Source organism: Corvus kubaryi, unplaced genomic scaffold, assembly GCF_017639235.1.
Source record: "Corvus kubaryi isolate FWS band 111438036 unplaced genomic scaffold, C.kubaryi_AGA036_p1.0 37392, whole genome shotgun sequence".
Taxonomy (NCBI): Eukaryota; Metazoa; Chordata; class Aves; order Passeriformes; family Corvidae; genus Corvus; species Corvus kubaryi.
The window spans coordinates 7115515-7135628 of record NW_024581131.1 but is presented as its reverse complement, the minus strand read 5'-3'; the positions used below and the strand labels follow the sequence as shown (position 1 = coordinate 7135628).

Genomic DNA, 20114 nt, shown 5'->3' with positions numbered 1-20114 from the left:
CAGTCTGTCCATAGATGTATGCCATGGGGTTCAAAGGGTGGAAAGGACTGTGAACCTTTGCAGATCTGATTCAGCTGTCAAAGCCAGCTGAATTAGCATGACCTGTGGGGAAGGTGATTTGAACTACCCTGCTGGACTCTATCAGTGAGGTTATCAACCCCTTTCACTGTCCCTTCTGCTGACAGACTTGTGGAAGTGATAATCCTTGGTAGAGGGATTGTGCAGCTTTTTGTGACAGTGAACACTGGTTCCCCATTTGAAGGCCTCTAGTTTCAAAAGCATGGGATATCTCTAGATGTTACCAGCACTGTTCGTGAGGATCAGAGTAGCAGAGGATACATTTGACCCTTATCTGCTACTAGAGGTGAAGGCCCATCACTGCCTCCATGTAAATTACATTTTATTTGGGATACAATTTGAAGCTTAAGATGAAAAGCTATTTCAAGGGGACCATGAACCTCAAGGGTCTGACAAAAATAAGTACTGGGTATTTTGAGCTAAATACGTTATGGGGGCAGGCCTTCAGGGGGCAGCCAAGGTCATGGGAACATTCTAATCCTAAACTGTGCCAACGATGCTGTCTGTCTCAGTCAGCTAGACCATGCAGAGCTGGTGGGAATGTACTAAGTAGGAGTATTTATTGAAAAGTAACTCTCTCTTCCAAAATTAAGCTTCATGCTGAAGAAATAATTATTTCTGAGGGGACTCCTGTGGTTATTTTGATGCTGAAACAGAGCAATAAGGGGAGTTGTTATGACATAAAATGTGACATTTTATTGAGTCCAGATTGCAGCAGAGGCCAAATTCAAGATATTGTCTCTGCAGAAGGACCTTTAGTACAGGCCCCTGCAGCACTAGCAGGTCTTAGACGTGTATCCACAAGAGAGAGCTTGACTCAGTGCTGATACCAAATAGGAGACCTGGGAAAAAGCAAAAGCCTTTTCTTCTGGAGAAATATTAATTCCTTCTAACTAGAGGAATCCAACAGTAAGTATCCTAAGGAAGAGATAGAAGAACCCCTTGGAGCATGTAAGACCTCCTTGGTGACTTCCCTGAGACTGATGCATGCTACCTTTGATGTTTCTTGTGGAGCATCTGGCGTGGCTGGCAGTTCCAGAGGTGCACCTTGACTGCCAAAGATACAGTCTGTGCTTTCTCAGTTGGGTAGGTGCCAGAAAGTTGTGTCCTTATTGCACTGAGAAAGACCAGGCTTCAGGCAATAACCTGAAGAGTTCAGGAGGGTAACAGCTGTAGGTTTTCTTGGCTCCTAATAGGAGAGTCTGTTATCCTGTGCAGGGCTGAAGTACATAGCTCTTCAGTGAGATCTCAGTACTTTTGTTGCAATTTATTCCATCAGTTTGCAATCAGTGCAGTTATATCATGGCTCTGTCACGAAGTACTTACAGATTATAAGCTTTGGGTTTGTTGTTTTGGTTGTTTAGTTTGGTTTTTGTTTGTTTGGTTGGCTGGCTTTGGTTGGAATTTATTCACAAAAGACAAGTCTGTGGTTTTAAGTGGTACAGACAGGAAAAAGTAGATGTCTGGCAGGAGTTTTTCCTGGAAATTGTGTCTAGCTCCTGATTTGTTATGTATAATGGGATTGGTTTATAGATTCAGTAGTGGAAACAGACTGTACTCATGCTGAATTCTTAATTGCTGTTTTGGCAGCACTGGGGCAGACATTATGCATGCCTAGTTTGTACTGTGGTACAGCTTAGTCTGCAGATTCTTCCAGACCATAGAGAAAGATCATGTTTTCTCCCTCAGTTTCCCTTTTAATAGGAAATTACCTTTTCCTATCCCACCTAAACAGATTCTTCTACTTCTTTCTTCCTGATCTACAAAGGCCTTCCTCCTTGCTTTCTCAGCACCATGCATTTGGCAAGATTCCTGCTCACCCATGGCTGCCTGGCCTGTCTCAAAGGTGGAGGGGTCTGACCTGTCACCTGTGTGTAGGCACCGGCCCTGAGGGACACACCATGCACGGGGGCTGCCAGGCCTTGCAGAGAGCCTGCACTAACAGATAATCCCATTCTGTGTCTTGTCATTGCACAAGTGGTGCTGAGAGTGCCTTTGGTTTTGTCTGGGCTCAGGTTTCGGAGCATTACCAAGCAGTACTTCCGGAAGGCAGACGGGATCTTGGTGATGTACGACATCACGGCCGAGTGCTCCTTCGTGGCGGTGCGCAACTGGATGAGCAGCATCCAGGTGAGAGCGGGACCTGGGCTGCTCCAATGCTGCTGCTGCTCCCTTGCTCCAGACCAGCTCCAACAGTCTGTCTAGAAGTGACATTTTTCAGTGCCCCGGGAAGTCCTATTGACCTTGTGAAGCTGAATTATCAAAGCACATGCCTGTGGTGGTCAGCTTGGGACCAGGGGCTTTGTGTTGAAGGTAACAAAGCCAGTGGTGGCCCATTAAATCAGGGAGAGCTGTTTCTGTGGCAGAATGTGGTGGGACCTGCCAAAACAGTAGTGTGGGTTTGTAAGCAGCTCATGTGCCCTGGCTACATCTCCTATACATGGTCACATCCCACCTGTGCTCAGGCAGGGAGATCTCCTTGTGTCTGGCCTATGCACAGGAAAGGGAGGTGGCCCTTTTTATTTCCTTTCTAATCTTAAAATTTGGTAACAATGTGTTAATACTCTTGGTTTTCCACCAAACACTCACTTAAAGCATTTATCTGTGGCTTATATCTTCTTGGGGAGACAAAAATACCTTTCTTTATAATTTAAATTAGTTGTGTGTAGATGATCAAGAGATGAAGGGAAATTTTCAAGGGTGGTTTTGTTTTGATTGTGCTGAGTCTCAAAAAACCAAGATCTTAGTGAAATGAGTAAGTATAGGTTGGAGGTTTCTAATATGATTAATTTCCACAAGCCTGTTGGGGGAAAAAACTGAAACAAATAACCACTTATGCCTTTGGACTCTGAAAGATCAATGGTTAAGATCTTTAAAACTAACCAGGCTCTGAAAATTGGGTTCCTTTCAGGAGGAAGGTTAAACCGAGCCCACAGAAAATCAAACCACATGAAATCTGTAAATTTTAATCTCTCTCATCTTTTCCTCTCCCCATCTGTGTATTTATTTTGTTTTCAGGTTCTGTATGTCATCCAGGGCACTAGAGTGTGGAAATATGTTTGAGCCCTGTTCTTCTGCCCATGTTTTAGTGAGCCAGTGGAACTGTAGAGAGTTTGACCAGAGGTACGGGGGCTCCAGGAATTGCCTAGGAATAACAGTTCCTGCAGAGACAATTTACAAGGGTTCAAGGTTGCTTAACTTGCTTGGCCAGTGGATTTTCAGCATGGGATCATTGAGTTTAGGACAGCACATTAGACACAGTAATGCACATACAAAAATTACTGTGCTTATTAAGAAGCTCTGCCTGATCCCAAATTCTGAATAGCCTATGGGGCAAGCTGCTTTTTTTTAGGCATTTTGTTATTTTCCTGAGAGGCACTTATGTCCTGCCTCCCCTCTGTCACCATCCCAGCTGAACATACCAAACATTTGGAGTATGTTTCCCTAGTTCAAGCTTCCTTCCACAAATCCCTGGGGCTATTGAAGGAATGGCCCTTTAATGATCTAATGGGCCTGATCCTGCTGCCACTGAAGGTCTTGTTTGCTTGAGCTGGAAGGATCTGCTCTGAGTTGCTGGGTCTCTAGGGGTCTTTATTTCTCTTGCAGGAAGGTATCGAGGACGGAGCTGTGGTCTTTCTGCTTGGAAACAAATTGGATGCTGTGCAGAGGGAGACCCGGAATGTGCCCAAGGTGGAGGGGGAAAGGCTGGCAAAGGTGTGACTCAGTGCTCTGCTGCTTGACCTGCTCTGCAGCCACCCTCCAGCTGGCAGATAGCCCTTCTTGGAGCCATCTTCCAGTATGGTACCTTCCCTCTCCGTCCCACCCCCTGTTTCTCCAATGTGAACATGTACCAAGGTCCCTCTGGTACCAGGGAGGATGAGGTGGTGGCCTGTATGTGGCAGACAATGGCCCTTGAGGGAGGCTCATGTATTTCTCTTGGGGCTTGATGTCCCATTACAGTCTTTCTGAGAGCAACATGCATGGCTGATTTCCCATTTGTGGGCTCCTTAATGCAACATTATCCTGCCTCTTTCCTCACTCCCTTGTCTGCCTGCCTGCTGGCACCTTGGCCCCTGGGTGGGGGGAGACAGGGTTTCAAAGGTGTTTCCTGCCTTCTGGACTCACAACAGAAAGGTAAGGGAATCAAAGTACCCTGGATGGATGCTTTCTCTTCCCAAACAACTCCCCCAGTACTCCCTTTTGGACACTCTGGCTTGGCTCCAAATGCTGAAAAAGCATCTCCTTTTCCTGGGTTGGTGAGCAGGGTGTGCACCCCAGCAGGGTAGCAGCCACCCTCCTGGCTCCAATGGCTCTTGGCGGGGTTCCTGGGGATGAGGGTGGGCCAGCTCCCAAGGCTGTGGGTGAATGGTGCTGGTAGAGAGCTGGCAGTCACCGTGGGTGCTTGCTGTGCTCTCTGGCAGGAGTACAAGGCTGTGTTCTACGAGTGCAGTGCGATGACTGGCTACAACATCATGGAGCCCATGCTGCACATGGCCAGGTCAGTGAACAGGAACAGTCACCCTGGGATACTTCCCCAGCTGGAGGTGACTGGTGTGGGCTCTCCTGGGGAATGGGCCCAAGAAGAGAGGGGCGTCAGAGATGGACTTTGTCACATCCCAAAAAAGACCTGACTCCTCTGACTTCAGGTCCTTGTCTTTTGTGCCTGGAGAGCACCAAGTGTAGACTGGATGTTTTTGCATACAAAGCTTCACCTGGTAGATCTGGCTGTTGCAAGATTAGTAGTTTAATTTGAATATTGCATCACAAAATCCTTGCATACTCCCCCAGATTTTAAGCTGGTGTTTTCAGTTTGAAGTCTGCATGCAGCTCTAAGGGTTCTTTCTTCCCTATCTTAATAAGCATTGTACAGACTGAGCTATTTCAGTGGCAATAGTTTAAAAAGGAGATAAGATACTGTTTGGCTGAAAGAAGTTTGCCCTAAGATTTTTAGTTTTTTAAAAAACAGGTAATTTTGGGGAAAAAAAGGTATTTTAAATCTTGCATGAAAGCTATCATTTTGTTTTCTTTTATCCCTTCACCACCTCCTGTGTCATCTCTGTTATAGCCACAGCAGGACTTAGCTGTTCATTAACTGGGAGGATTTACTTATCAGCTAGGTGAATTACATCTCCCATAGCACGTGCCTTCAGCATGCTTTATTACCACGCTGCTGCCCAAGATGGCCCACACAGGTGGAACAAACAACCTGGGATTCTGACATCAATGGGGGAGCTTGGGAATAAGGCACAGGCCACTCACATGGGTGCTCTGATTACTACGCCATGGTGCCCCCTCTTGTATGTGTCCAGTTGCTTTCCCCATTCCCTGGAAATTCATGCTCATTCTCTGTGTGTTATTCATCTAGCCTGACTTCCAGAGAAGTCAAGTCTTTGGGCCTGTTACTTCTTGCAATCCTAAATGTAAATCCTAAATGGCTGGTGGAGAGCAAAGAGCAGAGGCAAACGTCTTGGAAGGAAGATCTCAGTAACCAGGTTGTGTTCTTGCTCTGTGCTGCTCTTTCCAGGTTGCTGACAGCACAAGAAGACAGGCAGAGGGAGAATGCCCTGCAGCTGGAGGATATCAGCAGAAGGAAAGGGTGCTGCACATAAAGCACACTGATGTGCCAGCAAGAGACATGTGCCAATGGTATATCATGAAGCTGGGGATTCCTTTCAAGCAAGCTGAATTTGATGGTATCAGCTCTCTAGACACTTGGGGAAGGTGCAGCTTTTCCCAGTCTGTGAATTTTGAGGCACAAATCAAGCCAAAATGTGCATATTATCTGCACTGTTCTACTTCCTAACTCTGCATGCAGCCCTGGTCTCTGGAGGCCTCTGCTTCTTTGGGGGAATTTGACTGGTCTTAGCTAGTAGCACAGATTGGGCCTTCTGTCTGGAGAGGTTGATTCCCTGTAAAGGGATGAAGTCTTGTTCCTGTTCTTTTTGGCAAAGAAGTGGCCTAGTAGCAGTGAGCAGAGGACACAGTGGGTCTGTATTAAATAGAATTTCCGTGTAAGAGATAAAGAAATTATTTTAAGTTTGGGCTAGCTCTAAGTAGTGATCCAGGTCCCAGAGAGTAGCATCATCTCTTAGTTCTGCAACAGCAGCGCTCAGCTGAGAGCCCGCTGTGGTGAGCGAGAACACTTCCACCACTTCTGGCAAGATCTGGATCAGGCCCTGTATTTACTGCAGGATTTGGTTGGGCTTGTCAATATTGTAGTTAACAGATTCCATGTGTGGTTATAGTATGGACTGATAGGACTAGTCATCCCAATGGCTTTCATGGCTTTGTCACCCTAATGGACATTTTCGCTGTCCTACTGTATGTTTACGGAACACAGAGCAGTTGCCCTGGGACCCGCAGGCACTGGCATGTGCTGCTGATTCATGGCCAATTGCAGGAGCTGTGCTATACAAACCAGGGGAGCCATATATAGCCTGTTTTAAGGCTGAATGCTGCCTGTTTCCTCCCATTCTCTTATCCTTTCCTGAAGAATCTCCAGCAACTCGGAACTGCCTCACCCGCAGTCCTTGAAAGATCCCACCGCAGTGCTTTCAAGTGCACCTGGGCTGGAAGCACAGGGCAGCTGCCTGTGGGAAATGTACCTTTTTCTCTTGCAGTGACCTTGAGCAACAGCCTCACTTTACTGGTGAAGGGCCTGAGAAAGAGCTGGATTGAACCTGTTCCCATTGGGAAGAGGCCTTCTTGTCGCTAAGGGGTGGGGCAAAGCAGGGGGAGGAGAGGCACGGGCAGAGGTAGAAACTGTCCCCAGAGGTGCTCCTGTCGGCATAGCTGCCACTGTGCCTGGCCGTGGAGCTTCTGGGGTGCGATGCTTTCGGGTTTGCAGCTCAGTGGCTCTCAAAGCCTTATTGGGACTAAGTGAGATTTTTGGTAGTGCCCTTTTCCCTTTTGTTTTCGAGGCTGTTTCTGTGTGTGACTGACATTTTAGGCACAAGATGTGATACTGCAGCTGTGAAGCAGCCCCCCAGCCTTGCGGCATAGGGAAAGCCCGTACTTTGCCATGGTCTTTCCTCTCTTGGGATAAGGCGGCCACTCTGAATGTCTGTTTATTGCACAAATTTCACTGGGAGTATCCCATGCAAGTAAAGTGCTCTGAGTCATTTACAGCCCATCAGTATTACAAAGAATTTCCATGGTTCCTCCTAGTGCCCTTTACTTCTGATAGGAAAGAAGAAGTTTTTCTCTGGAAGAGCAGGATTTCTGAGTAAAAGGAAGAGCTGAAAGTAGTAAGATCCTGCTCAGTCCTTACTGTTGGCTGGCTGTGACTCACACTGTTTAACTGTACCAGCACCTTCTAGAGACTGGGAATCAGAAAGCTACAAGAGGTCCAGAAGGAAGCAGGGCAGCTGGTGTGGAGCCTGGAGTAAGACCAACAGTGCTGCCAGGGAACTGCTCGTGTTTGCAAGGAGCGATGTTTGGGAAGGGAAATCCGTGCTAAGGTGTTCTGAACATGCACCTCCCACACTCTGTACACAGCACACCCGAGACAAAGGCGTGAAATACAGCTGACACGCAAATACGGCCCAGTGTGTGTGTTACCTTTATCAGTGCTGTCATACTGCAAAGGCAAGAACTATCAGGTTCTTTTAATGTACAACCTTGAGTGGTTTTCTTAGTGTGCAAACAGTACAGACAATAAAGAAATGCTGTCTTAGAAGCGGTTGTGTTGAGAGATTTTTTTTCCAGGCACCGCAGGAGATTCAGCCTCCCATCTTCAATCACTGATTGTAGTGTGACCTTCCCTTTTCACTGCTCAGGAAGTGGCCTGTCCCCCATGGTGGTACACAGGGGTTCTTACAAATAGGGAGAGAGTTGACCAGGACCCCATGTTTTGGAGGCAGAGGCTGTTTTTCAAGCAGCCAGAGTCCAGCTGTTCAGGGAAGGCAGAGCATGGGGGAGAAAAAGGCGAGATACTTCCCCAGTGTCGGGGGGGTAGTGCTTTCAGAGAGGGCAGGTTCTCACCTTGTTACCTATATTCATAGAACTAAATCTTTATTTTGTTAATATCCCATGCATCCTTTTCACTAGAGTTAGGAATTTGGTTGCTTTTAATCCTTGTGCCCTGGCATGGCTCCAGCTTGGATGTTCATGCCTTACAGAACTAATCACTCTGCAGTTTTGACCAAACAAATTATTACTCATTTCCCCTGCTATAAACTGACAGCACAAGTAGTTCATTGTAACATATATTTTTTTTAAACCAGGAAGGGTGGATTTTTGTTTCAAGGATGACAAAATGGCACAGAATTTGAGCAGGCTGAGCTTGGACAACGATAAACAGCAGGGTGGGGTTTATTACTGGAAGGTCTTTTGTTGTCTCTCAGCACAATAATTAAATATCCTGTTAGAAGGCCAAGATGCGGTCTAAAGGGGCATGCTGCTAGTTTATAAACCTGTCTGATATCAGACCCAAACTAGACCAGAATTTCCAATAAATTCATTTTACTACATCCCTCTTTTTTACCAGAATCTCTCCTGCCTCTAAATGGAAGCTCTGTGAGCAGCCACCCTTTGTAAGTGACTGCTGGAAACTGCAGCATAAATGCAAATAATGGGATATCCTGAGGGGGCACGAGATGAGGGAGGATGCAAAATATGACTGCCTGGGGGCTTATTCCTTCACCACATTGGCTCCAGCCTCTTAGTGAACAAGTGACTTTTTGCACATTATCGGTAAGGTATTTTGGAATCCTATCACAAGAAAGTACTCTTCTTATAGCCTGGGAAGCCTTATCCTGGCACATGCAACAGTGCAACTGTGTACACAATCAGGTTGAAGGGCAAAAGCAAAAAAACCCAGCTGCTCTGATAAGCAGCCATGGTCCCACAAATCTCTGCAGGCCGGCAAAGGGACCTCACTCTGCTTTGCTTCCACTTGTCTCTTTCATGTTAATATGCTAAGCGTAAGCATAAGAGGATTAGGCTGACAGCATCTCTTTGAAAAGCCAAAACAGGGCTGAAAAGAGAGCATTAAGCCACAGTGTAAAGTTTAAAGCTTTTCCACAGGACAAATGCAGGAATTGCAAAGGTTTGAGATGTTGTTTTCCACTACCTTCTTTATTCCAGCAGCCTGAACTCCAAGGGACACTTTCCATATACACACAATTAATGAGTTCCTGCTATGGGGATCATGCAGTCACTCACACATTATTTTCTGTCCTGTCACCTTCTGTTTGTGTCTTTTCATGATCTTTTTACTTGTTGATTGCTTAGACTATAAATATATATAGACCAAGTACTTCATCTCCAATTATAAATGTACCTCACAGCCCATTATACATCGTCACATGCTCTGTTTGGCGATCTCCCTCTCAGTGCCAAGAGCCCCGCGGCGCTGCAGTTCAGAGCTTTGCTAGAAGGCACTCATTACTCACCTGGCTGTTGATGAGTTACACGGAAATTTCGGCTGGCGAGGCTACAATAACCCGACTCCAGCCTCTGCAGCCTGCGGGGCATGTTTATATACGTATATACGATGCTGCAAACACAAGTGTAGCTGTGTGCTACTTCTGAATATACTAGTCCACAGGAGACCTGACCAGGTACAATTAGTCTTCTCAAGGTAAACAAGTATCTGCAGTAAGTATCTATTACTCCAGCAATAAGCTGAGGATGTGGAGGTGGGGGGGGCCTGTGGTGTATCTCGCCTTTACCTGCAGGCTCTCCCAAGTGCAGGAAGCACTTGTGCCCGGTCATGCCCATTTGCTGACCCAAATCTGCCACGGTGGGAGGGTTCTGTGCTTTCCTGTTTGTGCATGAAACCCCTGGTCATGGCAAGAAGGCAGTGGCCCAGTGTGGCGGCTACCCAGGGCTCCACCAAGGAGGGCCAGGACCTGGGCAGGGGCCAGCATCTCTTGTGGCTTCCAGGTTCTGCCGCATATTCCCTGCAACAAACCTTTCAGTGTGTAAGCAAGCTGATCCTCCAAGGCTCTATTTGACCACTTGGTTCTCCAGCAGCTCTGAACTAAAGCTTAGGCAGGATTCTCATGCGCTGAGAGAGAGACTCCTTGGGAAGGATGAAGTGATTTTTGAGTTGGGCACATGGAGAGCTTAAGGCAAGCAGGAGGTTCTAAACTGGCCTTTTCCTTCCCTGCCCAGATCTCCTCTCTTCATCCCGCACCTGAAAAAGCATGTGCGGCCACTCAGCCGTGGAGTGGAGAGGGCGTGGGTCTTTTCCTGGGAGCATCCCCCGCACAGGGCTGCTGCTTAGCACAGAAGTATGTGGGCTGCGGCTCAAGTGAGGTAATGGGAGGATGAGACAATGTGCCAGTCAGGGCTTGATTTTAATTTACAGGGTGTTCCATGGAAAACTCTTTTAACAAGCAGGTCTGACGCCTTAAAGAAAAAAAAAAAAGCCGCTCCAGCAGCAGTAGTTCGCTGTAAGGTGTTGCCTGCGGCAATGGAAATGGCAACGTGAGGCGCGGGAGCCGAGCCGGGGCTGCGGATGGCGCCGCAGAGCACGAGCAGCCCCGGCCGCAGGGGGCGAGCCGGGCCGGCCGGGAGCGGGGGAGGTGGCCCGGGCTGGGGTGGGCCGGGCAGGGCCGGCCGCGCCTCCCTCCCGCCCTCCTGAGAGTGCCTCCCGTCCCGGCCTGCCTCCCTCCCGCGCAGCGCGGCAGGTCGGGGCGTGCGGCGGCGCGGAGTGGCGGCCGACGGTGAGGCGGAGCGCCCGAAATGGCGGCGCCGGGGGGACGGCGGGAGGCGGGGGGCGCGGCGGCCCCGGGGAAGCGAGGCCGGGGAAGGGGCTGGGGCGGCAGCACCGGAGAGCGGGGCCGAGCGCGGCCCCTGGGCCCCGTGTGCGGCAGCGGGGCCCGGCGCTCCCTCCCTCCCGCCGTCCCTGCCGGCAGCCCGCACCCGTGGGGACCTGGCCGCGGCCACCCAACCCCGGCCCTGCCGCAGCCCTGCTTTGCTTCCCCTGCACTGCCCTGTGGCATTGCACAGCTTCGCAGGGGCTTGGCCCGTGTTCGCTTTGTTGTGGTTCTTCTTTTTTTTTTTTTTTTTCATTAGAAAAGTGTTTTAACCTGTTGCAGGTGGTGTCATAAACTTTGCACAGCCCGCGGAATTAGTGAAGGTGTTCTGAATATTGCTATAAATCTTGTGAAACGATTATTATCCCCCTCTGTCTTTTGTTCAGTTAAATTTCCCTGTTGTACAAATAAAGACTTGGCCTTTATGCTGGGCTTGCAGGACCCGAGGAGGAGGGAGAGAGTGAGCCCTTGTTTACCACGCAGTCCAGGCGGTGTTCTGTTCCCTTCATTTTCTGGAAGCTGCATCAAATGGGGAGCTGATGACGAAGGGTTATTGCTGCGCCGTGGTGCTGCTTGGCATGAGGAATCTTTACAAGTAGCTGCTTCTTCTTGTCCTCTCATGAAGAACATAAACTGCTGTAATTTTTTAAATCTGACTTTTCCTGAGAGCTTTTGTAATCAACTTGTTGCAGTATCCTGTTGAATTTTAGCAATGACATGTCTTTATTTCAGGCTACTGTGTAGCATCCCTTAAATTGTGCTGCTTCACTTCCTTTGTCCTCCTACAGGGCTTCCTGGCTTTCCCTGAGGGTTCATGTGGTGCCTCGTAGAACAAGGGTTGATTGAAATAGCATCACCCATCAGAGGCCATTTAGTTCAAACAGTTTTGAAAGATGGTCCTTTTGCAAAAATGCATTTCCTTTGCCACCTAAAGGCCATTGGCAAGGTTCTAAGGGAAGCTTTTGGTTTGGTGGATGGTCTTACTACCTGATACTGTGGAGGCCGAAGAGCCTCTTAGCATGCCACCAGTCAGACAAAGTCCATCCCAGTCCTCCTGGCTGACTGTTGTTGCTGCCAAAGGGCTGCCTGTTGTGGAGGGAGCAGAACGCCTGGCTCCGTTGAGCTGTTGCTGAGCTCATGGTAACTAGAAAAGTCAGTGCAGAAGTTTCAGTGTATTTATATTCTCTGAAGCATTTTGCATGCCTAGGACAGGCAGTTCCCAATCTGTGGATTGCTGGAAGCTGGCCAGTGGGGAATTGGATTGTTGGAAGCTGGGGTAGCATCACTTACGCTTTATGCGGCGTGTCTGGTGACAGGTCCCTGTCAAAGGCACAACACTGGCTTGCACAGGTGGGCCTGGGCTCTGGTTTGCCACAGCTGCTCTGGGCTGCCAGTACTTCTGAGTCAGATGTCCTTGCTGGAAGCTTGAGCTGTGAGCTGAAGGAGGTGGCAGCTTTTGAGTTCCTCTGTGTAATTCTCCTCAGATCACATCCTTGCTCTGTAGTGTGCTGATGATGTATTTTGAGTTCCTGGCCTGTATTTCCTTCTGGCCATGTGCTGTATTTCTGCAAAAAGCATGTTTTATTCCAAACTGTTGCATGTGGCTTCTGCAGTGGAGGAGAATGACTTCCCCTGTTGCCTGGTAAAAGTCCTGGCACTCCCTGCTGTATGCTGGCTTCAGGAATCAATAAGAAAACACCTTTTCTGAGTGCTTGAAATAATGTCCCATGTATAACACTTCATTTTACTCTGGAGTCTGAGGTGGTTAGTCCCTCCTGTGGTACATTTTGTGAGAGTTTAACACGTTTTCTTTCTCCTAATTCAAGGCAAGTGTGTTAAATGGGGTTTATTTGCTACTTTCAGTGCAGCCTCTGAAAGTTTGTCTTTGGGTGTGAGAGATTCTTCAGTAAGGGGTGGAAGAAAGCTGCTTGTACTCCCTTGTCAAGCAAAAATGCTAGGTGGGAGTGGCTGATGAAGGGCTCTCTCTCCCTTTAGGAACTTTCCAGCAGGCCTATAATTTCCAGTAAATAGAAGTTGTATCTCGATTCTGGCTGTTTCCATTAGACGTGCACAGAAGGCAACAACTCCCCTTGCTCTTGAGACAGCCTGAGGGGGTTGATTAGAGAGCTGTGTCTCTTCTAGCCAGGCCATCCCACTGGCAAATTCACTTGTTCCTTCTACGTAGTTTGGCTTCTGCTCTCAAGAGTGCATTGGACTATTGGTTATGCATGGAAGGAAAAAGTGTACTTGCATGTGCTTGTTTGTGTAACATCTCTGTCACCGTGTGTCCCTGTTTGTGGCAGACTGTCCTGTCTGGCATTTCCAGGTAATTTGGTCATTTGTAAAGCAATCATACTGTCCCTCTGTTCTTTTTGTGCCTTCTGTTTAAGACAGAAGCTTAGAAAGAAAAAATTGACAGACTCTGAAAAACAGAAAGGGTAGCTGTGCTTTTTCATGTCACAGTTTACCATTACTGTCCCCAGTGGCCTCATCAGCCTTGTTCCTTAGGCCTCCTGAGAGGATGTTCTACTCCTCACTCTACTTTCTGCTCCTGAGCTCAACAGTGGGTTATCTCCAGCTCTCCCTGTGTGCACTGACAGCTGAGGTCATGAAAAGCCTGAGGAAGGGGGACTCCTAGAAATGACAGCTCATCTCAGCTTCCTTGGCTGGGAGGAACAGAAGCCTAAGTCTCCCTGGTTGTTTAAAAATCTTCAGATCCTAAGGGTGAAGGTCTCCTTCTGTCTCACTCACTCATCCTGCCTTTCAGACTCTGATGTGATTTTTCTTTTGTCACAGCAAAGCTGAAATGAAATGAACAGTGTCACTGTAAAGTCATCCCGTTTTCCCATCCTTTTTTGTACTTGCATTTTGACAGAGCTTTCCCCAGGATGGTGCCCATCTTCCCAGTCTGTGAGAAATGTGCTTTTCCTGGCTACCCTGTGTCTGAAGCCAAGGTGTGGAGGGAGAAATGAGGAATGGCAGGCATGTGGAATGGAGATGAGGTGTTCTGTCAGTTCTGTGGAGAGTGCCTCATTCCATCCCTCCCCACGGCACAGAAATTGTTGTCTGCCAGGCCCTCTTGGCAAGGATCTGCCCTGTAATAGCAGCACTGCTGATGGGCATCTTTCTTCAGTGTTTCGTCTGTCCTGCCTGCCAGACTCCTCTGCTTGTGATCTCAACAGCCTGGGATCCTGGGGAATGGATTCAGGGAATCCTATTAAGTCCTGTGTCCTGGCTGCTGACAGTAATAAAATTCTTGGCAAAATGAGCAGGAGGGTGATGACTATTTTGCACTCCTGGAATTGCATGGCTGAGTAAGAGGTGTGTTTTGGGGTCTGGTCATTTGTATATGACCAACTTGGTCCACGTTTCTAGCCTGAGTTTCTTGTGCTGGTTGGGTGGTTATGACTCCAGCCCATGCTGGAAAACTGCTGTGCAGCTCTGTAGGGCAGGAGTGCAATAAGCTCAACATGGGACTGAAAGTGTGTCCAGCTCCTTGGAAGGATACAAGCATGAATTGATGCCATGACATGCCAGCTGGGCTTTTCATGGAGTTACACACACACACATATATATATGTGTGTGTGTGTGTGTGTATTTCATGCATGCTTTTGATGCCAGTAGTGGTGGGCATTATTGGAGGCAGGATACTGGTTTAGTGGGATAAGGAAGGACATCAGGAATTATATTCTGCAACAGTTGAGGGAAGGTCCTTGGCAGCTGTTTAAATTCATTTGGGTGCTGACCCACAGGCACTGTCTCGAGGGTGCAGCCAAGCAAATACACACTGTGCAACTCTTGATTAACATTGCATTGCCTGCATCCCTGTAGGCTGCTCTGGAGCCGCCTCTCCTACCTGAGTGCATCCCAGAGAGGGAGTGTGGAGGATGTGGGGTGTGACATGGTCTCTTAAGAGAGGTGGAAATGAGACATGTGGGAGGTGCAAGAGAGGATGTTGCTCAGACCCACAGGTTGTTCCTGGCAGTGGTAATGAGGCTTCATAAAGAAAAGCTGAGGCAGAAGTCAGTGACAAAAAATGTTTGGCATTGACCATTGTTTCTTATCTGTGGCTGGTGCCAGATCTGAATACAAAAGGAGCAAAGTTCACTTATTCAAGCCAGGTTTTCTTTACTTTTGTAAGAAAGACAGCAGCAGTGGGGAGCTGGGGCAGTGGGAACAGTTGTAAGGGTAAGTGCCTCTGCTTTGGTGAAGCTTGTCCTTGTAGCTGTGATGTGGAAGACAGATGCTCCTAAGAAACAGTGGAGTTGGGCTGAAATTTGCAGCATGTTTCCCAGATGTCTTTGCCATTGTAGGAGAGGGATAGGTTTAAAGGAAGAAACACCTTTTGGAGATACTATGGAAGGAAGATCTGCTGTGCTGTACAAATGTACAAGGTGAAAACTTGTCTGATACCTCACCCTGGAACACTTCTGCTCCTATGGGGAAGAAGTGGACAGGAGAAAGATCGAGCAGATGATTGCTATTTTGCACTATTGGCATTGCATGGTGGAATGGGAGGTGTGTTTTGGAGTCTGGGCTGCATTTGGGTCTTGCTGGTTGGGTGGTTATGACTCTCCAGTCCCAGCCAGAAAAGCGCTGTACACTTTGGTAGGTGCATCTCAGGCAGGAGTGGAATCAGCTCAACACAGACTGAAAGTAGTCCTTGGCAGCTCTTTCAGTACAAGTGTATGACTTACCAGCATAGCTGGAGGATGAACAATGGATTCATTGGCTCCTTCACTAGTGAAATTCAGTTAAAAGTGGGACCAGGAGTGGTTTGAGGTAGGAATTACTGTGGGAGAGGTTTCTCTTTTGTCTGGAGTGCATCGCTGACTTGTTATCTGCTGGAGTAGGAGCCACAATGCCTGTGGGGTTTTTAGGGAGTACTCTGATCCTCAGTGTCCACTGCACTGCAACAATAAAGAAAATAAGGGGGAAGGATGGTTTTGGTCAAATTTATCTGCTGTCAGAGCCAACTGGCAGATGCCAGCCACGCTGACATTTTTGGCATGCCAGCCAGTGAGCAGGACTTCTGTAGTGCCTGACAAGGCAGGCGTGAGTCATGGCTTGTGAATGTCAGTATTTCTTCTTAGCTTTGGTGGAATCCAGAAGGGAGGAATTCATGTCCCACATCTCACCCCCACACTGCCCTGGGAACAGAGATGGTTGGCTCTTTTTCTCCGTGGTCACTGTAAGCTCCATGCAGAGCTCCCAGGGAAGTGGTGGGGAGCTGTGTGTGCCATCCCAGGGGTGTACAGTGAGTGTAGAAGCCAGGCACGTGGGAGCAGGAAAGAGTCTTGGGTGTGCGTGTTGAGTGCTGTGTGCAAGAAATGTGCATATTGGAAAGTGTTGGGCTTCGTGCTTGTGGTTTTGGCTGTTGAAGCATAGAAAGGGTGAGTCCAGTCCTGTGTGGAAATACCACTTGGTGAGGAATTGACCTGTGGCTGGTTGCAGGTTCCCCTTGCAGTGTGGAATAGCTTCTTCCATCTTTGCTGAGAGACTTGGCTAAGGCGAGAGGTCTGCCGGCGGTGAGGAGACATTTGGTGTGGTCTCCAATGTACCTTGTCCACTTGGAGGGTTTTTTTAAAGGACATATTTCTTGTTATTGGGAGGACCTGTTTCTGTGTTTGGGGAAGAAGAACTGTCAGGCTAGTTCCTGCACCTCTGAGTCTCAGCTGTCTGGGGTTTTTCCTCCTCCTGAGCAGGGAAAGAGTGCAGGTGTCCAGCTGAGCTCATGTGTGGGGAATGAGGCTGTGCTCAGCCCAGAGATGGGCTCTGGAGAGCCAAACAAAAGCCTGCTCTGTCCATTGTGCACTCCCCAGAGCTTACCTCTGATGTATGCAGTGTGTCCAAGACAGAAAAAAAAGGGAACTTAAACCGCTGTGCTTAGGCCAGGATGAAATCCTGGTTGCTGACTTCACTGGGCTGTTTGCCCTCAGGCCCTGGGGAAGTGTGGATCCTAACTCACAGGTGTGCTGCAAGAAGCCTGGGAGGAGGGAAAAGCAGATAGTTGCAGAGGGAAACCTCTGCTTTCACTGATGTCATGAGTTTTACTTTGGCTGCATCTGTCTCCATGTGAAAGAGGACCCCCTTGTAGAAAAAAGGGTTTTATTGTTTGTTACTTCATCAGGAATTTTAACAGTCTTTTAAGAAAAAAGGAGGGGGTAAGCCAGCTTAGGTGAGAGCAGTGAGAGTATCCAAAATCAATTATTGTAGTTAAATCAATATGATTCTTATCAACATTGCATTTACAAGTGTGTAAGTGGGAAGCTGATTTCCCTGTGTACGAGGGCACAACTGCTGTGGATCAGCAGTATCCTCATGATTTTTAACACTGATAACCATGCGTGGCCAGCTCTGGTTCCCTCTCCTTGCATTATCCTGCCCTGGGCAGTCAGAGCTAGAACACCCTTTTGGCTGAGTTGAGTAATAGGAAGATTATTTTCTGTGCCAGAATTAACTTGGTTACTTCCAGCATGAATTTTAGATTTTTTTTCTAAATGCTTCAAAAGCAAGGGGGGCGTTTTGTTTTCTGGGTTCCTCTATGCCTTTATATCTAGGAGGAACCTCATTTTCACAGTGGGCATTGAGTACTGAAGCTAGTTACTCAGTTTCTTCAGAAACTTGTGTTGTTCCTGGATTTTCTCTTGGGTGTGTTTTGCTTTTAATACTTCAGGGTGTCCTGAGAGTCTTAACCTACAAGTGCACCATGCTATGGACTGCTTTTCCTCTCCTGCTCACTAATGGCATTGGATGAATTGAAAGATGGATAATGAGTCTGCCCAGAGACTGAGAGCAAAGTGCTCTGCTGCTTTCTGCTGAGCTCAAAGAAGTCTGAATGCTGGGGATGTGCCAGTTACGTTTTTAGAGGCTCCTGAGGGAGCAAAATATGTGATTTCTCCCATCTCCTGAAGTGTTCTTGGGTCTTCTTGGGATTTGAGAGTTAATCCAGGGTAGAATGTGCTACTGTAGAATGTAGACTGGACTACTTGTAGCCTTTAAATTTTAACCTTTAAAATAACAGGAGATCAGATGAGATGGTAATGGTTCCTCTTGACTTGAAAATTGACCTCCAAGGTGGAGGGGTGGTTGTGGGGAGGATTAAGTTTCAAAGTAATTTTAGGCTTTCCTTTATTGAAGCTTCTTCATAGAGTGCTGAGGTAACAGGAGGGTGGGTTGGTGGAGAAATCCCCTGCAGGATTTTCCTGCTTCGTTTGAAGTCCAGCTGTTTTGTGCTGGCATCTGTTAGAGGAACCTGTTTCCAGGTTCTTTTCCTTGCCAGCTCTAAATGCAGTGGATGATTACACTGTCATGGTTTAACCCCAGCCAGCAATTATGTACCACCCCTCCTTCATCCCCCTGCTCATGTGGGATGGGGAGGAGAATCAGTAAAATAGTGTAAGTTATGGATTGAGATAAGAGCAATTTATCAATTGAAACAATGTAAAATAAAATAACAGTAATAATAATTTTAATAGTAACAGTAATAGTAATGCAAAGGAGAGCAAGAGAGGAATAAACATCAAGAAACGCGAATGATGCACAACACAACTCGGCAGCTCGTCCCCCAGTGGTGATCAGTGGCTCCAGGCCAACTCCCCCCAGTTCATGTCCTGAGCATGACATTCTGTAGTAGGGAACATCCCTTTGGCCAGTTTGGATCAGCTGTCCTGGCTATGCTCCTTCCCTTCTTGTGCACCTCCTCACTGGCAGAGCGTGGGAAACCGACACGTCCTTGATCTAGAGTAAGCACTACTTAGCAACAACCAAAACATGTTTGTTACCGACACTGTTCTCATACTAAATCCAAACCACAGCACTGTACCAGCTACCAAGGAGAACACTGACTCTATCTCAGCCAAAACCAGGACGTACACTGACACAGCCTTGCCAAAGTTGCTGTACTGGTTATGGCTTTGTACCCTTCATGGAGAGCTGCCCTTTGCCTGTGCCAGCTTGAAGCTGTGGAGAGGACCAGAGCAAGCGCAGCTCCCCATGCAGCCGGCGAAGTAAGGTGTTTCGGGGAAGTGGTTGTTGGCACGGGGCTGGGGGATTTCTTTGGAGCTTCGTGGTGCGTGCTCTGGAGCCAGAGACTTCTTTGTATCTTGTCCCCTGTCACCAGCCTTGGTGAAGGGCCAGCAAGTAATTGCCTGGAGGCAGCCCTTGCCTCCCGGTTGTTTATTCACATGCTGGTGCCTCCCTGTCAAGTTTGCAGGCTGCTCCAGAAACAGCTGTGTAGATGGTTTTGGTGGAGTCACTAAAATGTGCTACACAAGGGCAAGGCGGAAGGGGGAGGAATGTTTTGTTTTTGGCCAGGAGTTGTTTAATTTTACTGGAAGAACGATCTTTTTCAAGGCAGCCTTACGCAGCATGGATTGAGCATTGTTTCCAGCACTGCTCCTATAGCAACAGGAGAGAGACAGCTCCTATGAACTTCGACTTACAGCTCTGGGAAATGAAATGTCATTTAATTGCCCTTGACTGTGCTTGATATTTGATCTGACTCTAATAAAGTGATTTTAGCTGTGGAGAGGAATATAACTCCTCAAATCGTTCAGTGACTGCTTCAGAACACCTCCGGAGACAAGGATACTGGGGATATATAAGGACTGATGGTCAGAAGAGATTTCTTGGCCTTTCCTGGCACTGCTGTTAGCAAAGTGGGTATTTCCAGGTGTGAGTGTTCCTACATGAGGATGTTCTGGGTAGAAAGGGAGCCTCCTGAAGTTGTCACTGGCATCTGTGGCTGCCATAGTGAGGTGAGAGTTGCTGTTGCCCCATTCTTTGTCTGCATGATGTTCCCTTTATCTCTTGGTGTGCTAGGGCACTGCAAAGTGCATCACCCCATTCCTGGTACTGCAGGTACCTGCTCCACTTTCTCTGGCACGGCTGGCACCAGTCCTGAGCTAATCAGCAACAGGTCTGAAGCAGTAAGAACGTTAACCTTGGTTTCCACTTCCAAATCCCTTTGTCAGCTGCTTTTAAAATATGATCTTAGTGGAGTTCAAATTGAGGCAGGCTGCCTGGGGAGGATGTGTGGGATGACTCCAGAGACTTTGGCTTTGCTTGTTTGCACCACAGAAAGTGAGAACAGGAACAACCTGCTCAAAACAAAACAAGTTTTGTAGAAAAGTTAAAGCTGATGTGGTATTTTGTGCGCCTCTTGCTTTGTGCTGTTTGCAGCCAGGTGTCTTGGGCACAGGCAAGGCAGTGCTAACAAGTAACTTGAAAACTTTGTGTTTTATAGCTTTGTGTTCTGTGTTGACAGGA

At 47.9% G+C, this 20114-nt stretch overlaps 2 protein-coding genes across 8 annotated transcripts in view; both read left to right on the top strand.

Annotated features, from left to right (window-relative positions):
* The window catches only part of CRACR2B (calcium release activated channel regulator 2B), a 62206-nt gene that overhangs the window by 38480 nt on the left and 3612 nt on the right, over positions 1-20114 (top strand). For 6 of the 7 annotated variants that reach the window (XM_042038359.1, XM_042038358.1, XM_042038357.1 and 3 more), the window contains 4 exons: positions 2094-2208; positions 3685-3792; positions 4500-4576; positions 5603-5724. In XM_042038359.1, coding sequence (XP_041894293.1) covers positions 2094-2208; positions 3685-3792; positions 4500-4576; positions 5603-5687 — 385 coding nt within the window. In that variant the 3' untranslated portion in view covers positions 5688-5724. Of the gene's footprint in view, positions 1-2093; positions 2209-3096; positions 3202-3684; positions 3793-4499; positions 4577-5602; positions 5725-20114 lie in introns of those variants that run through there. The other variant, XR_006017760.1, reaches the window with a different exon arrangement.
* The window catches only part of CD151 (CD151 molecule (Raph blood group)), a 35985-nt gene continuing 26579 nt past the window's right edge, over positions 10709-20114 (top strand). The window contains exon 1 of the mRNA XM_042038364.1: positions 10709-10751. The gene's annotated coding sequence lies outside the window, so the exon portion shown is untranslated. The remainder of the gene's footprint in view (positions 10752-20114) is intronic.